This window comes from Hypanus sabinus, chromosome 4 (genome assembly GCF_030144855.1).
Source record: "Hypanus sabinus isolate sHypSab1 chromosome 4, sHypSab1.hap1, whole genome shotgun sequence".
Lineage (NCBI taxonomy): Eukaryota > Metazoa > Chordata > Chondrichthyes > Myliobatiformes > Dasyatidae > Hypanus > Hypanus sabinus.
In genome coordinates this window covers 83,237,016-83,262,303 of record NC_082709.1, presented here as the reverse complement: position 1 = coordinate 83,262,303, position 25,288 = coordinate 83,237,016, and the positions used below count along the sequence as shown (strand labels likewise).

Below are 25,288 nucleotides of genomic sequence, written 5' to 3'. Positions count from 1 at the left end.
AACTGCGTACAATACTCCAAATTTGGCCTCACCAATGTCTTATACAATCTCACCATAACATCCCAGCTCCTATTTTCAATACTTTGATTTATGAACGCCAGGTTGTCAAAAGCCTTCTTTACAACCCTGTCTACCTATGATGCCACTTTCAGGGAATTATGTATCTGAACTTCCAGATACCTTTGTTCCTCCGCACTCCTCAGTGCCCTACTATTCACTGTGTATGTCCTACCTTGATTTGTCCTTCCAAAATGCAACACCTCACACTTGTCTGCATTAAACTCCATCTGCCATTTTCTGGCCCATTTTCCCAGTTGGTCCATATCCCTCTGCAAGCTTTGAAAGCTTTCCTCGCTGTCCACAATGCCTCTATCTTAGTGTCATCAGTAAACTTGCTGATCCAATTTACCACATTATCATCTATATCATTGATATAGACAACAAACAACAATGGTCCCAGCACAGATCCCCGAGGCACACCGCTAGTCAAAGGCCTCCAGTCTGAGAAGCAATCATCCATTACCCCTCTCTGTCTTCTCCCACACAGCCAATTTTGAGTCCAGTTTACAACCTCTCCACGGATACCTTGTGTCTGAGCCTTCTGAACTAACCTCCCATGTGGGACCTTGTCAAAGGCCTTACTAAAGTCCATGTATACAACATCCACAGGTTTTCCTTCATCCACCTTCTTGGTAATCTCCTCGAAAAACTCTACAAGATTCGTTAAACATGATCTACCACGCACAAAGCCATGCTGACTATCCTCAATCAGCCCTTGGCTGTCCAAATATTTGTATATCCGATCTCTCAGAACACCTTTCAACAAATTACCTACTACTGATGTCAGGCTCACCGGCCTGTAATTACCTGGTTTACTTTTGGAGCCTTTTTTAAACAATGGAACAACATGAGCTCCCCTCCAATCCTCCGGCACCGCACCCAAGGCTAAGGACATTTTAACTATTTCTGCCAGGGCCCCTTCAATTTCAATACTAGTCTCTCTCAAGGTCCGAGGAAATATCATGTTAGGCCCGGGGGATTTATCTACCTTTATTCGCTGTAAGGCAGCAAGCACCTCCTCCTCTTTAATCTTTATATGTTCCATGACACTACTGCTTGTTTCCCATCCTTGCATATATGCTATGCCAGTTTCCTGAGTAAATACTGATGCAAAAAAACTGTTTAAGATCTCCCCCATCTCATGAGGCTCCACACATAGGCGACCACTCTGATCTTCTAGGGGACCAATTTTGTCCCTTACTATCCTTTTACTCTTAATATACCTGTAGAAATCCTTCAGGTTTACCTTCACATCATCTGCCAAAGCAACCTCATGTCTTCTTTTTGCCTTCCTGATTTCTTTCTTTAGTATTTTCTTACATTTTCCATACTCTTCAAGTACCTCATTTGTTCCTTGTTGCCTATACCTACTATACACCTCTCTCTTTTTCTTAACCAGATCGCCAATATCCCTTGAAAACCAAGTTTCCCTATGCCTGTTAACTTTGCCTTTAATCCTGGCAGGAACATGCAAACTCTGCACTCTCAAAATCTCCCCTTTGAAGGCCTTCCACTGACTGAACACATCCTTGCCAGAAAACAACTTATCCCAATCCACTCTTCCTAGATCCTCTCTCATTTCCACCAAATTGGCCCTTCTCCAATTCAGAACCTCAACTCGAGGACCAGACCTATCCTTATCCATAATTAACTTGAAACTAATGACATTATGGTCACTGGACCCAGAATGTTCGCCCTCACATACTTCTGTCACCTGACCTGTCTGGTTCCCTAATAGGAGATCAAGTATTGCATCCTCTCTCGCAGGTACCTCTACATATTGATTTAGAAAACTTTCCTGAACACATTTGACAAACGCCAAGCCATCTAGCCCTTTCACAGTGTGGGAGTCCCAGTCAATATGTGGAAAGTTAAAATCCCCTAATATTACAACATTCTGTTTCTTACATCGGTCTACTATCTCGCTACAGATTTGCTCCTCCAATTCTCTCTGGCTATTGGGCGTTTCTATAACACAACCCTATTAGTGTGATCACACCTTTCCCATTCCTCAGCTCCACCCATATGGCCTCTGTAGACAAGCACTCCGGGCTGTCCTGTCTACATGCGGCTGTGATATTTTCCCCGACTAGTAATGCCACTCCTCCCCCTTTCATCCCTCCCTCTCTATCATGTCTGAAACAACAGAACCCCGGAACATTAAGCTGCCAGTCCTGCCCCTCCTGCAACCAAGTCTCGCTAATAGCTATAACGTTGTAATCCCACGTGCCAATCCACACCCTAAGCTCATCTGCCTTACCTACAATACTCCTGCATTGAAACAGATGCACCTGAGAACATTTCTATCACGTACAAACCTTTGATTTCTGTCTATACATGCAGTCCTCGCATGACCTTTATTCTCGTCCACCTCACTATCTGCTCTAACACTCTGGTTCCCCTCCCCCTGCAAATCTAGTTTAAACCCCCCAGAGCAGCACTAGCAAATCTACCCGCAAGGATGTCAGTCCCCCTCCAGTTCAGGTGCAACTCGTCCTGTTGGAACAGGTCCCACCTTCCCTGGAACAAGGCCCAATTGTCCAGAAACATGAAGCCCTCCCTCCTGCACCATCTCCTTATCCACATATTTAGCTGCATTATCTTCTTATTTCTGGCCTCACTAGCACATGGCAAAGGTAGCAATCCTGAGATTGCAACCCTGGAGGTCCTGTCCTTCAACTTTGCACCTAACTCCCTAAGCTCTCTTTGCAGGACCTCCTCCTCCTTCCTATCCACCTCATTGGTCCCTAGATGTCATGGTCCATGCAGGCATGACCTCACACCCCAGACATTTTCTCTTCACTCGTCTCTATCAGGCAGAAGATACAAAAGCCTGAATGTACATACCCCCAGGCTCAAGGACAGCTTCTGTCCTGCTGTTAGAATGGACCCCTTGTTCAATAAGATTGGGTCTTGGTCTCACAATCTACATTATGATCTTGTACTTTATCGTTTACCTGTGCTACACTTTTTCAGGAGCTTTCACACCTGATTCTGTGTTTTATCTTATTCAATGTGCTGTGTAATGAATTGATCTGTATGCAAGACAAGTCTTTCACTGTATCCCTGTAGATGTAACAATAACAGCTTTTCCCTTAGCTTTAGCTTTACCTGTCACACCTACATTGGAACATTGAAACATAAAGTGAAATGTATTGTTTTGCACCAACGGCTAACACACAAGAGGGCCGAGGATGTGCTGGGGGCAGCCCAGTAAATGTCGTCATGCTTCAGGCATCATGACAGCGTGCCCGCAGTTTACTAATCCTTACTAATCGGTACGTCTTTGGAATCCGGATCATCTAGAGGAAACCCGCACAGTCATAGGGAGAACTCCTTACAGACAGCGGCAGAAGTTGAGCCCTAATTGCCAGGGTTGCTTCAACCACCGAAGCCACCCTTTACGTTACTGTTCCGCCCTCATGTATTACTTAGTAAACCAATCACAAAATGACTGAGATTCCACAGCCCAAACTAGATGGCACCCAAACTCGGTTCTGCACCCAGCAGTCATGATAAACAACCTCCTCCCGGCCTGGGTTCAGGCATCACCCGCCAACGTTGCCTAACTCACCTCCTTTTTGGTTGGGTCTACTCCGGGAGGCAGCTCCTCAGCGACCTTGTTTATCAGCTGCTCTGGTGCATAAGTCTGCTGGGATTCGTTAGCCACGGACGTGCTACCATAGCTGTAAGATATTTTCATTTCTTTCACGTCCTAACACAAGGGAGAGAACAAAAACTGGTTACAGGTGCAGTTGGTGATATTGCTGCTCCCGCTTGGAGTGGAGTGGCCTGGAATTAGAATTGGGATTGGCTTGTCGTTATCCCAAGTACCAAGGCCCAATGAAAAGTTCTTTGTTACAGGAGTAACAATAGCAAGGGCTAATAAAGTTCAAAGGTCAAGGAAAATTTATTATCAAAGTACATATATGTCACCGTATACTACCCTGGGATTGACTTTCCTGTGGCCGTTCACAGTAGATGCAGAGAGACACAATAGAACCAATGAAAGGCCACACATGACATAGACAGACTAACAACCAACGTGCAAAAGACAGCAATCTGTGCAAATACAAATAAATGAAAAAATAATACAGTGGATTCCAGTTAATTGGGACACATCAGGACCTGTCCCAATTAGCTGAAGTTTCATAGAAGTAGTTAAAAATGTATAAAAAAAGACCATCTGCATAGCAAGTTACGTATTTAAATGAAATGCAGAACAAATCAGAACACTACCAATAGGACTACGGTAGTATTGGTACCTAATTGTTATCGACGGAGGAACTCATTCTGTGTACACAGTGAACAAAGTCAGAGCGGGCACCTAGTGCAGATAATAGACTGCGTTCATACAATACTGTTAACAATTGCATCCTCCAGGTCTTCATTTTCTTTGTAATATTCAAGATGATTGTCAATATCAAGTTATTCATAACTTGTTGAAGTAGTGAAATAATTTCATTTTCACTTCTGGCCATTTCTGGCATCTCTAAGCCTGAATGCTTGAAACTGCAGTGATCAAAATGGTTCTGAATTGCCTTACTGCTTACTTCTCACCAGCTATCAGTGACAAATATCACTGCTTTTTGACCACAAACACATGCAAGCAAAAACTGTTCAGTCTATTAGGGTCCACTATCGAGGCCTGAAACATCGACTGGTTATTCCTCTCCAAAGATACTGCCTGACTTGCTGAGTTCCTCCAGCATTTTGTATGCTTAAATAGATATCATTCTCATTCAACATTAAGATTTGCCTGAGAAAGAGGAACGTGCTTCTCTGGAGTTAAAGGACACTTGAACAAGTATATGGATAGGAAAGGTTTAGAGGGATATGGGTTCAATGCGGCAAATGGGACTAGATTAAATGTGAATCCTGGTCAGCAGGGTTCAGTTGGGCAGAAAGGCCTGTTCCCTTGCTGTATGACTCCTTCACCCTGTGCCCCTGCTCTGTGTGGAATCTAATAAAAAATCTAACTAAATCATGAATTAAAAATAAATTATTCACAATTTTTACAGGGAAGAACACAATTTGAACAAAGGAAAAATGAAGCCCATTGAAATGCAAAGTGATCACAGTGCTCGTAGTGTCGCCAAACAGCACGGGTTACGCTGGCTGGTTCAAGAGCCAGTTGGTTGAAGGGAAGTAGCTATTCTCGAACTTGGTTGTGTTGGACTTCAGGCTTCTGCACCTTCTGCCTGATGGTAGCTGCGATTTTTGACGAAGGAGGTTCAGCCCATCTTAGGCTACATCCACACCAGACCGGATAGTTTTGAAAACACCGGTTTAGTGTAAAAAAAGATAGGTGTCCACACTATGCATTTTTGAAAATATCTCTGTCCATATTGAAATGGAGATTTTGGTGAATCTCCTCCTAGTGGGCATGCACAGGACACATTACCGAAAACAAGCGATATGTTTGGTGTTGAATCTTGCCGTAAAAATGCGTGTTTGTGTAGTTACAGACTAGAAAAACTTAAAACGATGGACAGCTGTTGGCTCTCGCGCAGGAGAACTTAAAAATAAAAAAAACAAATACTGGAGCGTACAGAGGCAACCGACAGGGAGTTCACGGACAGATTGACCTGGCTGACGACAAACATTGAAAAACTGACTAACTCTGTTGCATTAATAAAGCACCTTGTTAAATGTATAAAACATGTCTGCATCAGTGCTATCTTGTATTTTCATACAATGTTCCATTAGACTGTTACACATCTATTGTCAGAGAAGTACTTGCATAAATAGGGAAACCACCTTCATACGAGCAAGGATAGAAAACAGGGCAAAGTGAGTACAGTATACTTATTTATTCAGTAAGTTATGGGTCAAAGTATTTGGTGAGTGCATTTCTAACTCTTCTGGCTTCAGTCTCGTTGCCGTCTGTTCTGAAACTGTTAGGTTGCGTTCAAGAAAACAATGAAATAGCGCACTGCCGTCTGACAGCGTTTTCAGATTTCTCCGGTTACCCCGTCCACGCTGATCTGCCTGAGTAGCGTTTTCAAAAATACCCACCCTGGAAAGAGTTTCTGAAAAGCTCCGGTTTCGGGGGACAAGAACGCCATTTTAGTGTGGATGGAGAGTAAAAGAGAAAAAAGAGAAAAAGAGAAAAAGCTTCGGTTACGGATTTATCTATTGTAGTCTGGACGTAGCCTTAGAATCCAGGCAGGAATCCCAGAGCCAATTCTCTATTCTCTCCCTGTGCCCTCACCAGAATGCAACTTTACCACCTCAATGGGATGAGGGAGGAGCTGGATAGGGTAGACTGGGAACACAGGTTACATGGTAGGACGGTTGAGGAACAGTGGAAGACTTTCAAAGAGATTTTTCACAGTCCTCAACAAAAGCATTTTCCAGTCAAAAGCCAGGACAGTAAGGGTGGGGAGAGCCAGCCATGGATTACTAAGGAAATAAAGGAAAGCTTCAAACTTAAAAACTCATGCGTACGAAGTCACCAAGAGTAGAGGGAAACTGGAAGATTGGGAAAACTTTAAAAAGCAACAAAGAACCACTAAGCGAGCAATAAAGAAAGATAGATTATGAAAATAAACTAGCAGAAAATATAAAAATGGATAGTAAAAGTCTTTATAATTATATAAAGCAGAATAGGGTGGCCAGAGGACGAGGAGGGGGAATTAATATTGGGTAGTGAGGAAATAGCAGAGGCCTTGAATGACTACTTTGTGTCAGTCTTCATGGTTGAGGACATGCCTAGCTTGCCAAAGAGAGATGTTATGGATACGATGGGAGGTGAGGACCTCCATACAAAAGCTATCACTAAAGAGGTAGTGCTGAGCAAACTTATGGGCCTGAAGATAGACAAGTCCCCTGGTCCTGAAGGAATGCATCCCAGGGTACTGAAAGAAATGCCAAAGGTTATAGTAGAGGCTTTGGTGATAATTTACCAAAATTTTCTGGACTCTGGACAGGTCCAGGCAGATTGTAAGACAGCGAATGTCACACCACTTTTCAAAAAAAGATGTAGGCAGAAGGCAGGTAGCTGTAGGCCAGTTAGTTTAACATCTGTAGTTAGGAAAATGCTTGAAGCTATCATTAAAGAAGAAATAGTGAGGCATCTGGAACGAAAGGGATCCATCAGGCAGACACAGCATGGATTCAGCAAAAGGCAGGTCCTGTTTGAGAAACTAACTGGAGTTCTTTGAGGATATAATGAGCACAGCGGATAGATGGGGAACAGATGGATGTTATTTACTTGGATTTCCAGAAGGCGTTTGATAAGGTGCCTCATAAAGGCCTTTTCAATAAGATAAGGATGCATAGAGTTAGGGATGATGTATTCACATTGATTGAGGATTGGTTAATCAATAGAAAACAGAGAGTTGGGATACATGGGTGTTTCTCTTGTTGGCAGTCAGTGGTGAGCGATGTACTGCAGGGGACAGTGTGGGGCCCGCACTGTTCACGATATATATTAACGATCTGGAAGAGGGGACTGAGTGTAGTGTATCTAAGTTTGCCAATGACACTAAATTGAGTGGAAATGCAAATTGTGCAGAGGATACGGAGAGTCTGCAGAGAGTTATGGATGGGTTAAGTGAGCGGGCAAGGGTCTGGCTGATGGAATGATGTTGGTAAATGCGAGGTCACCCACTTTGGAAGGTAAACTGGAAGATCAGATTATTATTTAGATGGTATAAGTTTGCAGCGTGCTGCTGTGCAGAGGGACTTGGGAGCACTTGTACGTGAATCACAAAAGGTTGTTTTGCAGGTGCAGCAGGCTATCAAGAAGGCAAATGGAATGTTGGCCTTCATTGCTCGAGGGATTGAATTTAAGAGCAGCAAAGTTATGGTGTAACCGTACAGGGTACTGGTGAGACCGCACCTGGAGTACTGTGTGCAGTTCTGGTCTCCTTACTTGAGGAAGGATATACTGGGTTTGGAGGTGGTGCAGAGGAGGTTCACCAGGTTGATTCCAGAGATAAGGAGGTTAGACTATGAGGAGAGATTGAGTCACCTGGGACTGTACTTACTGGAATTCAGAAGGATGAGAGGAGATCTTATTGAAACAAACTAATTATTTTTTTTACTGTATATATTTTTTATTATAAATTATGTATTGCACTGCATGGGCTGCTGCTGCAAGGCAACAAATTTCACAATGATAATAAACCTGATTTGATCTGATTCTGATTTTTGCATCAATGACCAACACATTCCGAGGATGCGCTGGGGGCAGCCCGCAAGTGTTGCTATGTTTTATGCCCAGAGCTCACTAACCCTACCAAACCATTTATCTCACACCATCAGGTTCAGGAATAGCTACTTCTGTTCAACCATAATCACCAGTTTATTTTAAGTTTAAGTTGAAATTCAAGTTTAACGGTCATTCAACCATACACATGAATACAGTCAAATGAAACAGGGGCCAAAGTGCAAAACACAGAACCAACGATCACACACAGCACCCACCCCATACAATAGCAGAAAAACATACAGTCACCAAAAATAATATAGACCAAGTCATTGAGTGTCCTGGCCTGAAGATTGATGGTGTATACGATGTTGTCCTGGAGCTAAATTTCTACACGAATAAGCACGCAGCAGTTCTCATCACAGCCACAGATGAACGCAACCCAGCTTGTCTGCCACTGAGTGAACACCAGAGAGCAGCGCTGAAGGGAGAGGACAGCTCCCTACCCAGCTAAGACTCCTGCACATCCTCCGGGCCTCTGCTCATTCCCACACCACCTCTGGGGTCTGCTCCCTGGGAGGGTACAGGCGACCCCACGGCATCAGGACCTGGTCTGTGCTACAACCAAAGCCACACTATTACCCCTTTATCACTTTATTCCAAATTAGATGATTTGTTTGGTTCTAATTTTGCTCTTTCTTGCATAATTTATGGTTAATTTGTTTTTCTGGTGAATGCTGCTTCTCTGATGCTCTGTGCCTGCGTTGCTGCTGCGAGTGAGTTCATCGTTGCTCCTGTGCTCACATGGACTTGTGCGCCTGACAGTAAACTCAACTTTGACTTTGATTACCATGAAAATTGTGCTTACATTCATCAGTTCATCAACAATTCGCGTATCATCTAGTCCGCTCTTCAGCTCCTCGTATTTTCCATCCTTGGGGTTTGGGAAGAATAAAGAGAGAAAAAGAATAAATCTTATTAAAACCACAGATGCAGCAGCTGCTGGAAATCTTGAGCAACACACACCAGATGCTGGAGGAGCTCAGTAGGACAGGCAGCACCTATGAAGGGGAATAAACAGATGGCATCCTGGGCCAAGAGCCTTTAGTTCTGATGAAGGGTTTTGGCCTGAAATGTCGACTGATTGATTTCCCTCCATAGATGCTGTCTGACTTGCTGAGTTCCTCCAGCGTTTTGTGTGTGTTAAACCTTAGTAAGCATCATCCTTCAGACAGGTTCCTGTATAGGATCGAGGGTGTGCTTTTGAGATGTAATTAAATAGAGGCCTAGTTCATCATGGAAACCAGTCTCCTCTCCATGGACTCTGGTTGCTCTTGCATGCACTTCTGGTTGCCTCAGTAAAGCAGACAACATAACCAAAGATCCCATCCACCTCAGATATTCTCTGCTCTCCCTCCCATCGGGCAGAAGATACAGAAGCCTGAAGACATGTGCCACCAGACTCAAGGATGCTACAACCCCACTGTTATAAAAGGTTAAAGATCAGCTTTATTTATCACATATGCATTGAAATATCTAACCAATTAGACTATTTAACAGTTCCTAGTACAATAAGATGGACTCTTGGCCATGATTCCTGACTTTGCACCTTAAAGACCGCCTGCACTGCACTCTGTCTGTAACTGTAACACCTTATTCTTCACTCTGTTATGGTCTTTCCTTATATCACCTCAATGTTCAAGCTTACAAGAGAAAATTTAGAAGGATGTTGCCAGGACTTAGGACCTGAATTATAGTGAAGGGTTGAAAATAGATTCGGACTTTATTCTCTGTAGTGTGGGAGAATGAAGGGAGATTTGACAAAGGTAGACAAAATTATGAGGGGTATAGATGGGGTGAATACTAGCAGGCTTTTTCTACTGAGGTTGGGTGAGACCTCAACTAGAGATCTCGTGAGACGAGAGATCATGGGTCAAGGGTGAAAGGTGAAGTGTTTAAGGGGAACCTTCTTCACTCAGAGAGTGGTGAGAGTGTGGAACAAGCTGCCAGTGGAAGCGGGAGATGCAGGTTTGTTTTGCAATGTTTAAGAGAAGCTTGGATGAATACTCTGCACGGATGGGAAGGGTATGGTTTATAATGCACTTTGTAATGAATCGTTCCCTATGGACAGAATGCAGGACAAGTTGGTACATTGACAGTAATAAATGAATACACTTACAGTCCAAAGGTGCTGGTCCCATCCCATGAACCATCCAGTGAATGTTGGGGGCTCAAAGCCTTGTTTGATAATGAGTATGGGGGTTCCAAGGTCTCGGTTGCTCGGGTGGGTGCTGAGATATTCCTGTGCAAGTGTAATTGAGTTTTTCTTCTCTGTTTCATTGGCCTCATTACCAATCCACAGGAAAATCTGCCAAAAGGCAAAAAGAGAAAGATTAATCTCTGCTGATCCAAAATGTCAATCACCCATTCCCCCCCACAGACGCCGTTGTGTTTCTCCAGAAGTCCTGTGACTGCAGTCTCTGGTCTCTCCAAACTCTGGTAACATACCCTCAGTGGTCACTTTATTAGGTACACCTGTTCACCTGTGTGTTAATGCAAGTGTCTAATCAGCCAATCATGTGGCATCAACTTATTGCATAAAAGTGTGCAGACATGGTCAAGTGGTTCAGATGTTGTTTTGACCAAACATCAGAATGGGGAAGGGATGTGATCTAAGTGACCTTGACCGTGGAATGATTGATGGTGCCAGATGGGGTAGTTTGAGTATTTCAGAAACTGCTGACTTCCTGAGATTTTTACACATGACAGTCTCCAGAGTTTACAGAAGATGGTGCAAGAAACATAAAAACATCCAGTGAGAAGAGGTTCTGTGGGTGAAAACACCTTGTTAATGAGAGAGGTCAGAGGAGAATGGCCAGATGGTTCAAGCTGACAGGAAGGTGACAGTAACTCAAATAACCACACGTTACAACAGTGCTGTGCAGAAGAGCATCTCTAAATACATAACATGTCAAATCTTGAAGTGGATGAGTGGGCTTCACTCCTGTGGCCACATTATTAGCTGGGATGAATGGTACCTTGCATTTTATATCCCACCAGCCAAGTCCTCTTGTATTACATCGGAGGAGGCCAATCATGTTCAAGGAGATCGTGGAGACACAAGGGACTGTAGATACTGGAATCTGGAGCAAAAATCAAACTGCTGGAAGATCGCAGATACTTTGAGTGAAGACCCTTCACCTACGCTGATAAGGGGTCTCAACCGGAAGTATCCCCCACCGTAGATAATGCCTGACCTGCTGGGTTCCTCCAGTGGTTTATAAAGATTAGGTTTACTTGCCTTCTGTACATCGAAACATGGCCTGAATGTGTCATTTGCATCAACAACCAGCACAGCTGGAGAGAGCCCAGAAGTGTCACCACTCTTCCAGTGCTAATACAGCAAGGCCACAACTTCCTAACCCTAACCCTAACCCTTCGGAATGTGTGGGGGGGAAGCTGACACGGTCAGGGGAAAACATACAACTGTTTATGACAGACAATGGTGGGATTGAATCCAAGGCGCTAGTGCTATGATGGTGTAACACCAACCACTACTCTGCCATATTGCTCGTTTTTCACTTGAGAAGATCATGGCTGATTAGCGCATTGAATCTGTGGTTCTGTAGCCTTTCATGTCTACCCAAAATCTACTAATTCACCGTAGCAATCTGCTACAGAAGCTCAGAGGACTGAGCAATATCGGTGGGGTAGCACAGACACCATTACAGCATTGGAGTTTGGACTTTAATTCCAGTGTCCTCTGTAAGAAAGTCTGTATGCGTGGAGTTCCTCCAGGTGCTCTGGTTTGTTCCCACAGCCCAAAGGCACACCTGTTAGTAGGTTAACTGGTCATTGTAAATCGCCCTCTGAGTAGGATAGGGTTAAATAGGTGGGTTGCTAGGCAGTGCGCTTGATGGGCCAGAAGGGCCTATTTTGTGCTGTATCTCAGAATAAATAAAAATAAAATGAACTGCCGATATTTTGGGCCAAAAAGTCAACAATTCCTTCCCCTCCACAGATGCTTCTCAATCTCCTCAGTTCCTCCAGCAGATTGTTTGTTGCTTCATAGTCCAGCATCTGCAGTCGCTTGTGTCCCAACCAATCCATTGCATGAAGTAGATGTGAAAGGACACATGACTCCTGCATACTTTACAATAAAATATTCTGGTACTGGAGATTTTGGTATCAAATTTCTAAAGCCAAATGTCAAGAAACTGCTGGACTAATTCAGGACTTGGGAGTTGTTTGGAATGCATTTATGAATTTTCTTTGCCGCATATACCTGATCCCAGGTGTCCAGAAGCATGACATCATCATCATCAAGGTCATCCTGAGTGAAGTCAGTGATTTCCGTGGCAATGAAGCGCCCCGTCTGATTGGAGCATTCAAAGAGGCGGGGACTGACATCCTGGTACTCATCTTGTAACCTGAGCCAAAAAGAGTAAACTCAATTTTAGTAGGAAGAATTCTTCAGCCCCATTTCTCTCAAAACATTCAGGACCAGCCTACATGGTTCTTCCCTGCAATCACATTCAATGGATCACCACTGTCCTGTCTTATTTATGTTTTCTCAACTTAAACTGGTAAAACCTGATGTACGGACATAGCCAAGCACACTAATTTCTCAATTGCTAGGAGCTTTCGGACTACCTTATCTGGAGATTTACAGAAATATTGCTGTAAAGGCCTAATTGTTTAATGCTATTGTGTAGTGACTTTGGGATGATACCAGTTGTAGATATTGTTATTGGGATAACGTACACTCTGTTCATGTTCCATAGTCTTTCAATTTCCTCTTTTAATTCAGCATCTTTCTGGTTCTTTTCACTTGTTGATTTCTGAACATTATGTGTGTTTGGAATGGCTACATTTATTTAGTAAGTTTATCCTGTAATATTGTGTCCAGATGGTTGTTATAAATGGCCCTAATGGATGTCCTAGAAAGCAGTGAAGCTGTGGAATTCTCTGCCCAGGGAAGCAGTAGAGGCTACCTCATTAGATATATTTAAGATGCAGTTAGATAGATTTCTGTATGGTGGGCTCTGGGGAAAAGACAGGTAGGCGGAGCTGAGTCCATGACCTTATTGAATGGCTGAGCAGACTCAATGGGTTAGATGGCCGACTCCCGCTCCTATTTCTTGAGAGGGGTATTCCACGGGTTTTCTTCGCCTCACTGTCAAGGAGGATAAAAGCTAAGAAGAAATAGAGTGAGCCAACTAGAGGTGGCGAGGCATTTGGGGGGGGGTGCAGATTTTAAGGTGGGAACAGTGTAGTGACACACCTTTAGTAAAATGATCCAGGTTTGACCTTGACCTGGTAATGTCTGTACAAAATATGTATGTTTTTCATCTGGTTTTCTCACGTGGTTCTATATCCTGTGGGCATGCTGGTTGGGGAGTTAATAGGCAACTGAAAGTCACCCCAAGGGTCAAGGTCACTGGTCAGATCTGTGGGAAAATGGTGACGACATAGACAGAAGAGGTTGCCAGGAAAGGGAATGAAGAATGGGATTGCTCTGTAAGCCATCATAGATAAGATGCGCCATATATCCCCTTCTAAGTTGTATGCAAGTGTGTGGGCGGTATGAGGTATGAGGAAGGGGAATATAAAGAAATGATGCCATTAAGGTTGAGTGTTCATGTGCATATGCCAAGGCCAGTCAGAAGTGATTTAGAGAATGTTGCCAGGACTAGCCTGAGTTAGAGAGAAGGTGGCCAGCCTAGGGTCTTTATTCCTTGGAACATAGGGGAATGAGGGGCGACCTAACAGAAATGTTTAAATAATGAAAGCAACACACACAAAATGCTGGTGGAACACAGCAGGCCAGGCAGCATCTATAGGGAGAAGCGCTGTTGACGTTTCAGGCCGAGACCCTTCGTCAGGACTGTCGACCGCGTCAGGACTTTGACTTCATCGACAGCGCTTCACCCTGTACATGCTGCGTTCCACCAACATTTCGTGTGTGTTGCTTGAGTTTCCAGCATCTGCAGATTTCCTCATGTTTGCCAAATAATGAAAGGCATAAATAAGAAGGATGGTAACAGTATTTCCCCAGGGCAGGGGAGACCTCGGTTAAGGGGCATAGTTCAGGGTGAGAGGGGAAAGATTTAAAAGGGAAGTGAGAGTCAGATTTTTCACATGGGGGTGCGGTGAATATATGGAATGAGTTCCCAGAGGAAATGGTTGAGATTGGTACAATAATATCATTTTACAGGCACTTGTATAGGTACTTATCTCCTTGGATAAGAATGCAGGAAATTAGGACTAGCTGGGTGGGCGAAGTGGTCAGCATGGTCTAGTTGGACTGAATGGCCTGACCCATGCTGTATTGCTCTGTGATAGGGTGGTTAAGAAGGTATATGGTGCATTGGTCTTCGTTAGTCGGGGTTTGAGTCCAAGAGCCATGAGGCAATGTTGCAGCTCTATAAAACTCTGGTTAGACTCCACATAGAATATTGTGTTCAGCCCTCATTATAAAAAGGATGTGGAAGCTTTAGAGAAGAATTACCAGGATGCTGCCTGGATTAGAAAGCATGTCTTATTGGGAAAGGTTGAGAAAGCTATGACCTTTCTCTTTGGAGTGACAGAAGATGAGAAGTGACTTAATAGAGGTGTACAAGATGACAAGAGTAAACAGGCAGGGTAGAAATGGTGAATAAAGGGGCAAAATTTTAAGGAGATTGTAGGAAAATATGGGAGAATGTCAGAGGTAGGTGTGTAGGGCAATGTAATTGGTGGAAATGTATATAATTCACAACCACCAACATTGAGTTGAAGTTTCACTTTAAGAGGCTTGTCTGACATGATAACATAATTATGTAAAGTTCTTTTATCACGCCATATCTTCAGTGTTTGGAGTACAATAAAACAGTTGTTACAACTTTTCTTAAACATAAAATGCCTCATGCCATTTGTAAACCTACCTTGGTGACCCCAATGCTCTAGGATGATTCCAGAATTGTTGAACATGTCAACCAAAGCAGTCGCTTTGAAACTGCCGGAGTTTTGGGAGCAAAATACCATTGCTTGGTTCATGCAGGCCAAGGTCCAATTTGCTCTGCGAGAAATCTGTGCTGACAACACCAGATTTTACTATGTGATAGCGTTGCTCAGCAAATCCACAGTTGCAAGAGTGCTGAGTCTACTAGAACACCCGTCTGAACACGATAAATACCGATAGCTGAAAACTCAGCTTTTCCAGACCTTCAGACTATCAGAGTCTGAGAGTACCGAACAGTTGCTCTTTTCATTCACCCTCGGCAACGCTAAGCTGTCGGAGCTAATGCACCACATGATGTCTCACCATCTTTGTTTTATTTTTATAGAGCACGTGGGACACGATGGGTGGCGTTCTGCTTCAGTGGGCAACGTTATACAAGGGACTTCGTCCTGGCTAAAGTGGCTGAGTTTGCCAACATGGAAAGACTTGACATTGTACGCCGGTCAAACAGCCCCTGGGCTTTGCCCCTCCATATGGTTCCTTAGTCCGATGGTGGTTGCCTCCCATGTGGTGATTACTGATGCCTTAACGAGGCCACCACTCCCAATCGTTACCTGGTTCCACACATTCAAGACTTTTTGGCATGTTTAGTCAGAAAGTTAATTTTTTCTAAAGTCAACTTAGTTAGTGATACCATCAGGTGCCTGTGTGCTTGGGGAACATTCCCAAAACACCTGTGATAAACCCATTTGGCCTCTTTGAGCTTCTACACATGTCGTTTGGGCTGAAAAATACAGCACAGACTTTCCAACGGCTCTATTAAAAGACTTAGATTTTCTTTTTGTTTACCTGGATGACGTACTTGTTGCCAGTGCATCCAAATCTGACCACCTCTCTCACCTCCGCACACCTTTTGAACACTGAAGCCAGCATGGGTTGATTATTGACCCTGCTAATTGACTGTATATGTTGTCGACTGTTGACTTTCTCAGCCATCGCATCTCTGCAGAAGGAGTGAAACCCCTCCCATCAAATGTAGCTGCTATTATGGATTTTCCACTGCCCCACACTGCTAAAAAATTACACAAGTTTTCAGGCTGGTGAATTTCTATCACTGCTTCATTCCATGAGCTCCTGAACATATGCTCCCCCTGTATAGTGGCTTAAAGGCAAAACCCCTAATCTCGTGCTGGACTGGTCAGCAGACATGACCAGGGCAGCTGATGATATGAAACCAGTTCTTTCCAATGCGACCCTACTGGCACATCCATTCCCCAACTAAAGGGTCAACAATTTCACCGTATTCATTGATCACAAACCCCTCGTACAACGTACCATGGGGAAAATAATGCCATGGCTCTCATGGCCAGTCATTGAGGCCATACACATAGAGGTCAACAATGCTGACACGGTAGCCAACCAAGATACTGACCCCCAGGCTGACTGAACAGCATGCAGTCAGCTGACATTAAGCTTGGAGAAGCTGGGGTTTCTCTCCTGTGTGATGTCTCAACCATCACCCTCACCCCATACAGGCAAACCTGAGGCAGACTGTTTTTGTCTCCATACCCGGCCTCTCATATCTGAGCTGGGTGGTCTCACAGAAAATGGTTGCACTAAAGTTTTGTGGCACTGCCTTAGAAAGGGCGTGCGTGATTGGAGTGCAGCCTGTATGGTGTGCCAGCGGGCAGAAATTAAGTGTCATGTCCAGGCGTCATTGACACTTTCTGTGGTCCCTGAGCGGCAGCTTGACCATGTCAATGTGGACCTTGTTGGTCTTCCCCTCGCGTTTCATGCATCTCCTGACCATGGTGGACGTCACTCTGGCATCGACGGCAGCCTCAGACGTGGCTAGGGCGTTCATCAGCACCTGTGTTGCTTGGTTTGGCATCCCGTCTGATATTTCCTCGGACCATGGTCCCCATTTCATTTTAGACCTCTGGGCTGTGATGGATGCATTAGACTACATCACAACATGGCGTATCACCTGCAGTCCAATGGCCTGAGTGAGCGGTTTCACCGCTCCTTAAAGGCCACTCTGAGGGCTTCCCTGACCGATGAGTGTTGGCATGATTGTCCCCATGGGTCCGGCTGGCATTCAGAACTGCTCCAAAAGAGGATCTGCAGCTGTCCATGGCAGAGCTGGTATACTGGCAGCTGTTATGAGTGCCTGGTGATTTTATTTCTGATGCTATGATAGCCTGGTTGGCCTCTCAACGGCGTTCCACTCTCCTCAGCAAATTCAATTCCTTTGCACCTATTCCTACCTCCCATCGTGGCACAGAGCACTTTTGGGTTCCTGTTGACCTATAATCTGCCTTGTATGTTTTAGTCCACCATGACACACACCAACATCCCTTTAGGCCCCTTTACAATGGCCCATTGGAATGGAGATGAGAATGGAGATATTTTCATAGATAAGTGTGGTAAACCTGAATGCATTTCGGTAAGTCACCTTAAACTGGCCCACCAAGATTCGGAGGATTCCACTGCCATGCCCCTGGCATCACAGCATGACCATGAGTGTGTCAACACACCTCTGGATGAGCCGGAGGCACCTGCTGCTCCTCCACCCGTGGAATACAGGACCAGAGCCAGGAGGCTCGTCCGAGCAATGCTAGTTTCAGTGAATTCTTGGAGGGCCTGCGTAAGGAATTGTAACTGGTGGAAATGTATGTAATTCACAACCACCGACATTCAGTTGGGGTTTCACTTTGAGAGGCTGGTCTGATGTGATGACATTATTATGTAAAGTTCTTTGTGTTCAGTGCTTGGAGTACAATAAATGAGTTGTTACTGTTTTTCTTAAGCATAGAATGCCTCATGCCATTTTACTTGCGAAAACCTACAGGTGTTTTACACACAGAGTGGTGGGTGTGTAGAACATGCTTCTGGGGTGGTGGTAGAAGCAGGTACATTAGGGACATTTTAGACAGGCACATGGATGATAGAAAATGAAAAGCTATATGGAAGGGAAAGGTTAAATTGATCTTAGAGTAGGTTAAAAGTTCGGCACAACATTGTGGGCTGAAGGGCCTGTACTGTACTGTACTGCTGTATGTTTTATGTTCTATGACTATCAGAGAGCCTTGTCTCCTATGATCTTCTAGCTTCGTGCTATTGGACCAAGACCTCACACTAACAAGAGCTTGTGGTAGCTAGTATACTTCTGCTACCACATATTAAAAGAATTCACATACAGCTATCTTCTGCTCTTACAAAGAATGGCGTGGAGGTAAGTTATCCTCAATCCCAAGGGCTGTCCATGAAGATGGAGCTCATACCTCTTACTGCTGGCGTATGGTCCTTTTCCTCCGAGGATTACCCAAAATTCAGCAGGCTCCTGGCCTTCATATACATTCTGCTTGTCTCTCTTGGAGATGGTGGCAGCCACCGTTTTGGCTATTTCTCTCTCATCACCGCTGCAGCCCTGTAACAGGAGCAGAGAACCATGTAGAGACAATGTTTTCTATTCAAACCAGAATCCGGCTTAGTATCATGGATGTACTTTATGCTGGGGAAGTTGTTGTTTTGTGGCAGCAGTACAGTGCAAGTCATAAAATATACTGTACTATAAATTACAATTTGATATACATGTACGTTTATTCATTTATCTGGTGCCAAAAAAGAGCAAAAATAGTGAAGCAATAGTGAAGCATCTCTGGAAAGGAATAAACAGTCGGCAGTGTGTTTATATTGGGACCTGAAATGCTGACTCTTTCCCCTCCCTCGTCCTTTCAATCTGCCCATCACCCACACATTCCTCCCACCAGTCCCCCTCCCCGCCTCCTTCCCATTGTCCCAGAGTGCACTGTCCTTTCCTACGGCCACATCAAAGTCAGACCAAAGTTCAAAGTGTGCAGCCTTGAATTTACAAGGTTATATGAGCAGTCGGCAAGACAAAATTTGTTAGGACACTTGTCCATTAGACCAGAGGCAGAGGAGCAAAATGATGGGACTCCATCACGGCTGATATATTTTCCCTCTCAACCCCATTCTCCTGCATTCTGTCTGCTCTTAGTGCCCCACCTTAGGAATCTACTGTACAACCCAGTAACATTTAAAATTGTCATTCTAACTGTAAATATTTAAGTACAATCCCAAGAAAACTTGTTCTGTTATCTGAGTATATTAATCCAAACTAAGCATTGGGCTAACACCGCCAACTTGGAATTAATTTTATTTCTTCTTGGTCTTCTTATCCCTCTTAAGACAACCTCTTGGGTTCAAAGATAACCAACTTCCTCTCCTGATTTGTGGGTTCAGAGGTTGCCGATGAGGTCCACGTGAGAACGGTGAGTCCTCCAATGGGGCATGGAGCAGGAGGTGGGTAGTTTGTGAGATGGCGCAATCCTCCCACCACTCGCAAAAAGTTTGTGTGCTCCCAATGTACGCCAGCCCCAATGCCCCTTTTTCACGTTGAACAGTTGTGGGCAAGAGGTTCCCAGGATAAAATAGGGATGTTGTATTTCCTGAAGCCGGCCTTGACCACATCCTTGAATTTTCCTCCTCCATCAGGGTAACCTCTTTCCCTGACCGCTTGGGAACGAGTGTTTTTTGGGAGTCTACTGCTGTGGTGTTGCCTGCCCAAGTAAAGCTTGGAATGTCTGTTTGTTTGTTTATCCATCCATCTATATATTTATTTAATCTACTTATTTACAATGACCAATTAACCTACTAATTAGTGCATCTTTGGACTGTGGGAGGAAACCAAAGAACACAGGGGAATCCCACGTGGTTCACGGGGAGGACGTACAAACGAATTGAACTCCGAACTCCAGAACGCCCCAATCTGTCATAGTGTTGTGTTGTCCGCTACACTGTCATGGCACCTGGGGGAAAGACACTGATGATGGCATACTTGTTCTTCCAGTGAGTTTGCTGAAAGTGCATGGTTGATGTTGGGGGGAGGATGGGAGGAAGAAGAAGGAAAGACTGGGACAGGAAGAATCTTGGATTATGCTGGCTGTTTTTCCATTGCAATGAGAAGTGTGGTGATCATACCTGAATTCACCACCTTCCCTGATAGTGAGTTCAAGACATCAACTACTATGTGGGGATAAAAATATACTTGCCCCTCCAATCCCCTTTAAACTTCCTTCCTTTTACCCTTTTTAACAAAGCAATTAGCTTTATTTGTTGCGTGTACATCAAAACATACAGTGAAATGCATCATCAGCTCAACAACAATGATCAGTTAGCGTGGATCCATTGGGCTGAAGGGCCTGTATCTGTGTAGGTTTGCTCTGTGATTCTGCCAGGATCCCAGACCATCCAATCCAGACATTCCCAAACTTTGGCTCTTCCAAACTCCCACAATGCTCAAATCTGGCATTCACGTTCAGATTAGTTTTGTTTGCCACACGTACACCGAAACATGCAGCGAAAAGTATTGTTTGCTTCAACAACCAGCACAGTCCGAGAATGTGCTGGGGGCAGCCCACAAGTGTCACCACGCTTCCAGCGCCAACATAGTAAGCCAACAATTTACCTACCCTGACCCGTACATCTTTGGAATATGAGAGCAAACCAGTGCACCCAGAGGAAACCCACACAGTCACAGCAAAAACATAAATGGGAATGGAAATATGCTGTCACCTACTTTAAACCTACAGTGTATCCTTTTATTTTTGATATCCCTACCACTGGAAAAAGACTTTGACTATCTAGCATATCTATGTCTCTCATAGCATTTATATAACTCTATCAGTTCACCCCTCAGTTCCAGGGAAAACAAGTCCAGCCTATCCAGTCACCCCTCATAATCAAAGTCCTCCATCCAGGCACCATCTTCTGCACTTCTTCTAGCACAGTTGCATCCTTAGTTCTGACAAAAAATAACTGTAATAGAGAGAGTGCAAAGGAGATTGACCAGGGTTGGAGGGCTTGACTCTGCTTCTCTTCCCACAAATGCTACCTGACTTGTAGAGAACTTCCAACATTTTCTGTATTTATTTCTGATTTCCGGCATCTGCACCATGTTGATTTTTCAGTCACATTCTTGTATCGTCATGGACAAGTGTGCTGATGAAGGTCCACGGCACCTTCAAAGATAGTCCCTTTGTTCCTTTCCATCCTCCGCCCCACATCTCCTCATGAAAGTTGAGTTAAACTGCTGAGAGGATCACTGGGTTCTCACTCCACATCTATTTGCGACATTTACCAGCAGCGTTATAGGTAAAGGGCCTGAAGCCATGTTGAAGATCCTACCACCCAGTAAAGTGTTATGTTAACTGCTTCTCTACTGTGCAAATGGGGCTAGCGTCATTGGGAATCTTGGCTGGTATGAACGTGTTGGGCCGAGGGGCCTGTTTCCCTGATCTATGATTCTATGACAATCAGTAAACAGCACAGAGAAAAGACCAAAACGACTTCTAGCAACTAACTACAAACGTTTCTAGATACAACATCAATCATTACCATTCAACCAGGACCAGGAAAGCAGAGATTGAAGCGTGCAAGGCTCCCCGCACCCTTTCCAACAACTTTCTACAGGAACAGCATCAAGTGTGTGCTGTCTGGCTGCATCACTGTGTGGTACGAATGCTATAAGGAATTATAGACCTTGCAGAGAAAAGTAAAATCCATCGAGAGGGTCTCCGGGTCCTCCCTCCCACATATTTGTGACATTTACTGGAAGCTTTGTAGATGAAGGTCCCGAAGCATTGTTGAGGATCCCTACCACCCATCCCACAATCTGTCTGACCCTCTACTGTCGGGAAGGAGGCACAGGAGCACCAGGACTAGGACAGTCAAACTGGGTAACAGCTTCTTCCCTCAGCCTGAGAGACTAATGAATACCCTGCCTCTACCAAGGTCTCATCACTAGCACAGCGAGCTGTTTACCAGTTACCTGTACCGTGTACTCAAACATTTTGAGTTGTATTTTATAGTAATATTTAGTTTTATGTGTGATATATGTTTTGTGGGTGCACCGAGGTCCGAAGGAACGTTGTTTTGTTTGGTTGTAAATATGTGCAGTCAGATGACAATACATTTGAACATAAACTTGACTTGATGACACTCCTCAAGCAACACACAAATCGCTGGAGGGATTCGGCAGGTCAGGCAGCGTCTGCGGAAGGACACGGACAGTCAAGACCCTTCAGCTGGCCTGAAAGGTGGAGCAAGGACTGGCAGATAGGGGAGGGAAGAAGACCTCTGTTTCTCTTTCCACTCTTCCATTGCCATCACCCTTCTCCTCCTCACCTGGATCACCAATCAGTCTTGTTAGTTCTTGCTCCACCCCGTCCACTCACATTCTTACTGTGACGATCTGCCCTCTGTCTTTCAGATCCTCACCCCAAACATCATGAATCATCATGAAGTGACTTCAACAGAGTTCTCTGATACTTCTCAGGCAGGACCAGCTGGTAACGCTGAGGCTGGTCGAAGTGGCGTGACCCAGTGCAGGATCTAGTTCCTCAACTCCAATCTGGTCCATTCTCTCAGTCATAGAGACATTGCAGAGTGTTTCATATTGTCCACTTGGGCCACATCCCCTTGCACATCTGCCAACCAGACGCTACCTATGCATGGGTCATCTCGCCATTTCCCCAGGACTCGATTCCGGCAACTGCTTTGTCTTCAGAACAATCAGGTTGCAGTAAGCTTGTGGAAAGCTCCCAGATGATCTACCGCTTGATCCTGTCCTTGCCTTTCCCCGGCCTTCCTCGTGATGGAAAACTAGCTTTGACTCCAAGGGCAGGAAAGTTCTTCCACCCTCCATCCCTGTCCAGCCCCTCGTGCGCACGTCCAGACAATGCATCGGCATCAATGTTCCGACTCCCCGACCGGTACTTCAGGCTGAAATCATAGGCAGACAACGTTGACAACCACCAATGGCCTGTGGCATCCAGTTTCGCTGAGGTAAGGATGTACGTTAATGGGTTGTTGTCCATCCTCACCTCAAACTTGGCACCAAGTCACTTAGCTCATCCACCACAGCCTACTTCAATGCCAGGAACTCCAACTTGTGTGCGGGGTAGTTTTGCTCAGAGGCAGGTCTCAACCCTGTGCTCTGATCCGATACAGAACACTGCCTAAGTCCTCTCTGCTGGCAACTGTCTGCAGTACATAGGGCAATCAGGGGTCTGGAAAAGCCAATGCAGATGCTTTTGTCAGCAGCTCCTTCAACAGCTGAAAGGCCTCTTCACATTTCACATCCAATCTTGCTCTTAAGGCCTCCAAAGGGCTTAGATTTACCATCCTCCCCTTTCATTCTCCTCCCTTTGTTCCCCAAGGGAGGGTAACCTCACAGAAGTTGATTTAAAGGGCGACTCTCCCTAGAGTAGTCCTTCACAAACCTTTGGTAGCACCCACAGAGTGCAAGGCACTCACAGTCTGGGGACTTGGCCATTTGGTCACCGCCTCTATCTTAGATGGATCTGTAGCTACTCCTCTATGAGACTAAACACAAAGTACACTGCAGATGCTGTGGTCAAATCAACACATACAAACACGCTGGAGGAACTCTGCAGGTCCAGCAGCATCCATTGAAATGAGCAGTCAACGGTTCGGACCAAGACCCTTCGTCAGGCCTCTATGAGACTATGTGCCCAACATAGTTGACCAACCTCTTGCAGAACCAGCACTTGTCCAGGGAAAGTTTTCAACTGGTCCCTTCAGCTTTCAGGTGGCCCAGCACCTTCAGTAGCCTCACTTCACGTTCCTCCAAGGTGGACCCAAACACTATGAGATCATCCAGGTACACAAACACCTCATGCAAGTTTGTATCCCCCACCATTTTCTCCATGACATGCTGGAAGATTGCACGGGCCCCTGATATGCTCTGGGGCATCCTTTCGAACAGGAAGAATCCCAGTGGACATATGAATGCTGTCTTCTCTTTGTCAGCCTCACTCATGGGGTTCTGATAACTCCTCAAGCCCAGCACACTGAACCACTTCGCACCTCTCAGACAGGCCAGCGCATCCTCAATTCTCAGGACCGTATACTTGTGGGGTTATTCAGAGTCCGATACTCCAGTGCTCTTGGAACATCAAACTCGGCGGTAGAAGAGACGTCTTCCCTATCAACCTCTTCTTCCTCACTCCAGGTACCGGGGAGTCCCCAAAGTTGAATAACTCGGCAATCAACTTTCTCTTTTTCGGAGAGAGTTTCTCCCCGGGTTGTCTCACAGGGACACTAGTCATTGCCATCACCGGAAAGAGGTGTGCCAGTGGCACCCCCACCTGAGGGTGGCCTACCTCGCCAGTGTTCCTGACCTGTACAACCCCAGGCTCCTCACCAGTACCCCAGCAGGTCAGCCTGACTCCTCTTCGTGGTCTTCCGGAGCATCCACCTAGAGGACCTCGGCCTCAGGCTTTCCGGGAAATTTGGGGTTTCCCGTCACTCTCGCTATTTCCCCAGGCTGTAGCACAACTGGTTTCGACTGGGTGAACCGCACAGTCCCTTGTTTATGCTCATCATCCAGCCCAGTGGGGCCACACACTTCCTCAAAAGCAGCTCGGAACAAAGGGTGAACGGTCAAGGTCTTCAGAAAGCTCTCTCCAACTCTCTATTTGTAGGCTCCCACTATCTCCTCACAATTCTCCCCACGAGAATTGAAGCTTTTCCCTTCTCGACCGGGTCCAGACAAACCAGCACGGACCTTAGCCGCTCCCATATCTGTTCCGAAAACTCCAGCTTCAATGACAAGTAACCATTAGACCTTCTCTTAGCTGTTGCATGTGCAGTTATAGACAAGATTGTCGTATTTACATGCCTAATGAATCTGAAGACATGACTAATTTGACTGATCATATTCGTAAAGAAGCAGCTAAAATACATCAACCTGACAGATGGGATTTCTTTGATTGGATTCATTCAAGTCTCAGAAGCTGAGGTTGTTCAATATTATGAGTCATATTATTTATACTTATAGGCCTTACCATAATTCACATATTTTTTACCTGTTTAAAAGCAATCGTTAACAGAATAGTTCAAACTTGCATTTGTGCCTACTAATCTGCCTAACCATGATGTAATCTTGGTTTATGCATACAGTACTCTGATACTTCATAAAATAAGTAGTTTTTTTGATTATTTCATATGTAAAGTAGGCACCACAAGTTTTCCTGCCTCTGAATTTTTGGATGCAATGACTCCAAACATCAGAATCAGACTCA

General features: G+C 44.9%; 1 protein-coding gene across 1 annotated transcript in view; it reads right to left on the bottom strand.

Moving 5' to 3' along the window:
- The window catches only part of vil1 (villin 1), an 80,252-nt gene that overhangs the window by 7,495 nt on the left and 47,469 nt on the right, over positions 1-25,288 (bottom strand). The window contains exons 14-18 of the mRNA XM_059967555.1: positions 18,443-18,588; positions 12,501-12,645; positions 10,395-10,583; positions 9,084-9,149; positions 3,635-3,775 (exon numbers count right to left, since the gene is read on the bottom strand). Coding sequence (XP_059823538.1) covers positions 3,635-3,775; positions 9,084-9,149; positions 10,395-10,583; positions 12,501-12,645; positions 18,443-18,588 — 687 coding nt within the window. The remainder of the gene's footprint in view (positions 1-3,634; positions 3,776-9,083; positions 9,150-10,394; positions 10,584-12,500; positions 12,646-18,442; positions 18,589-25,288) is intronic.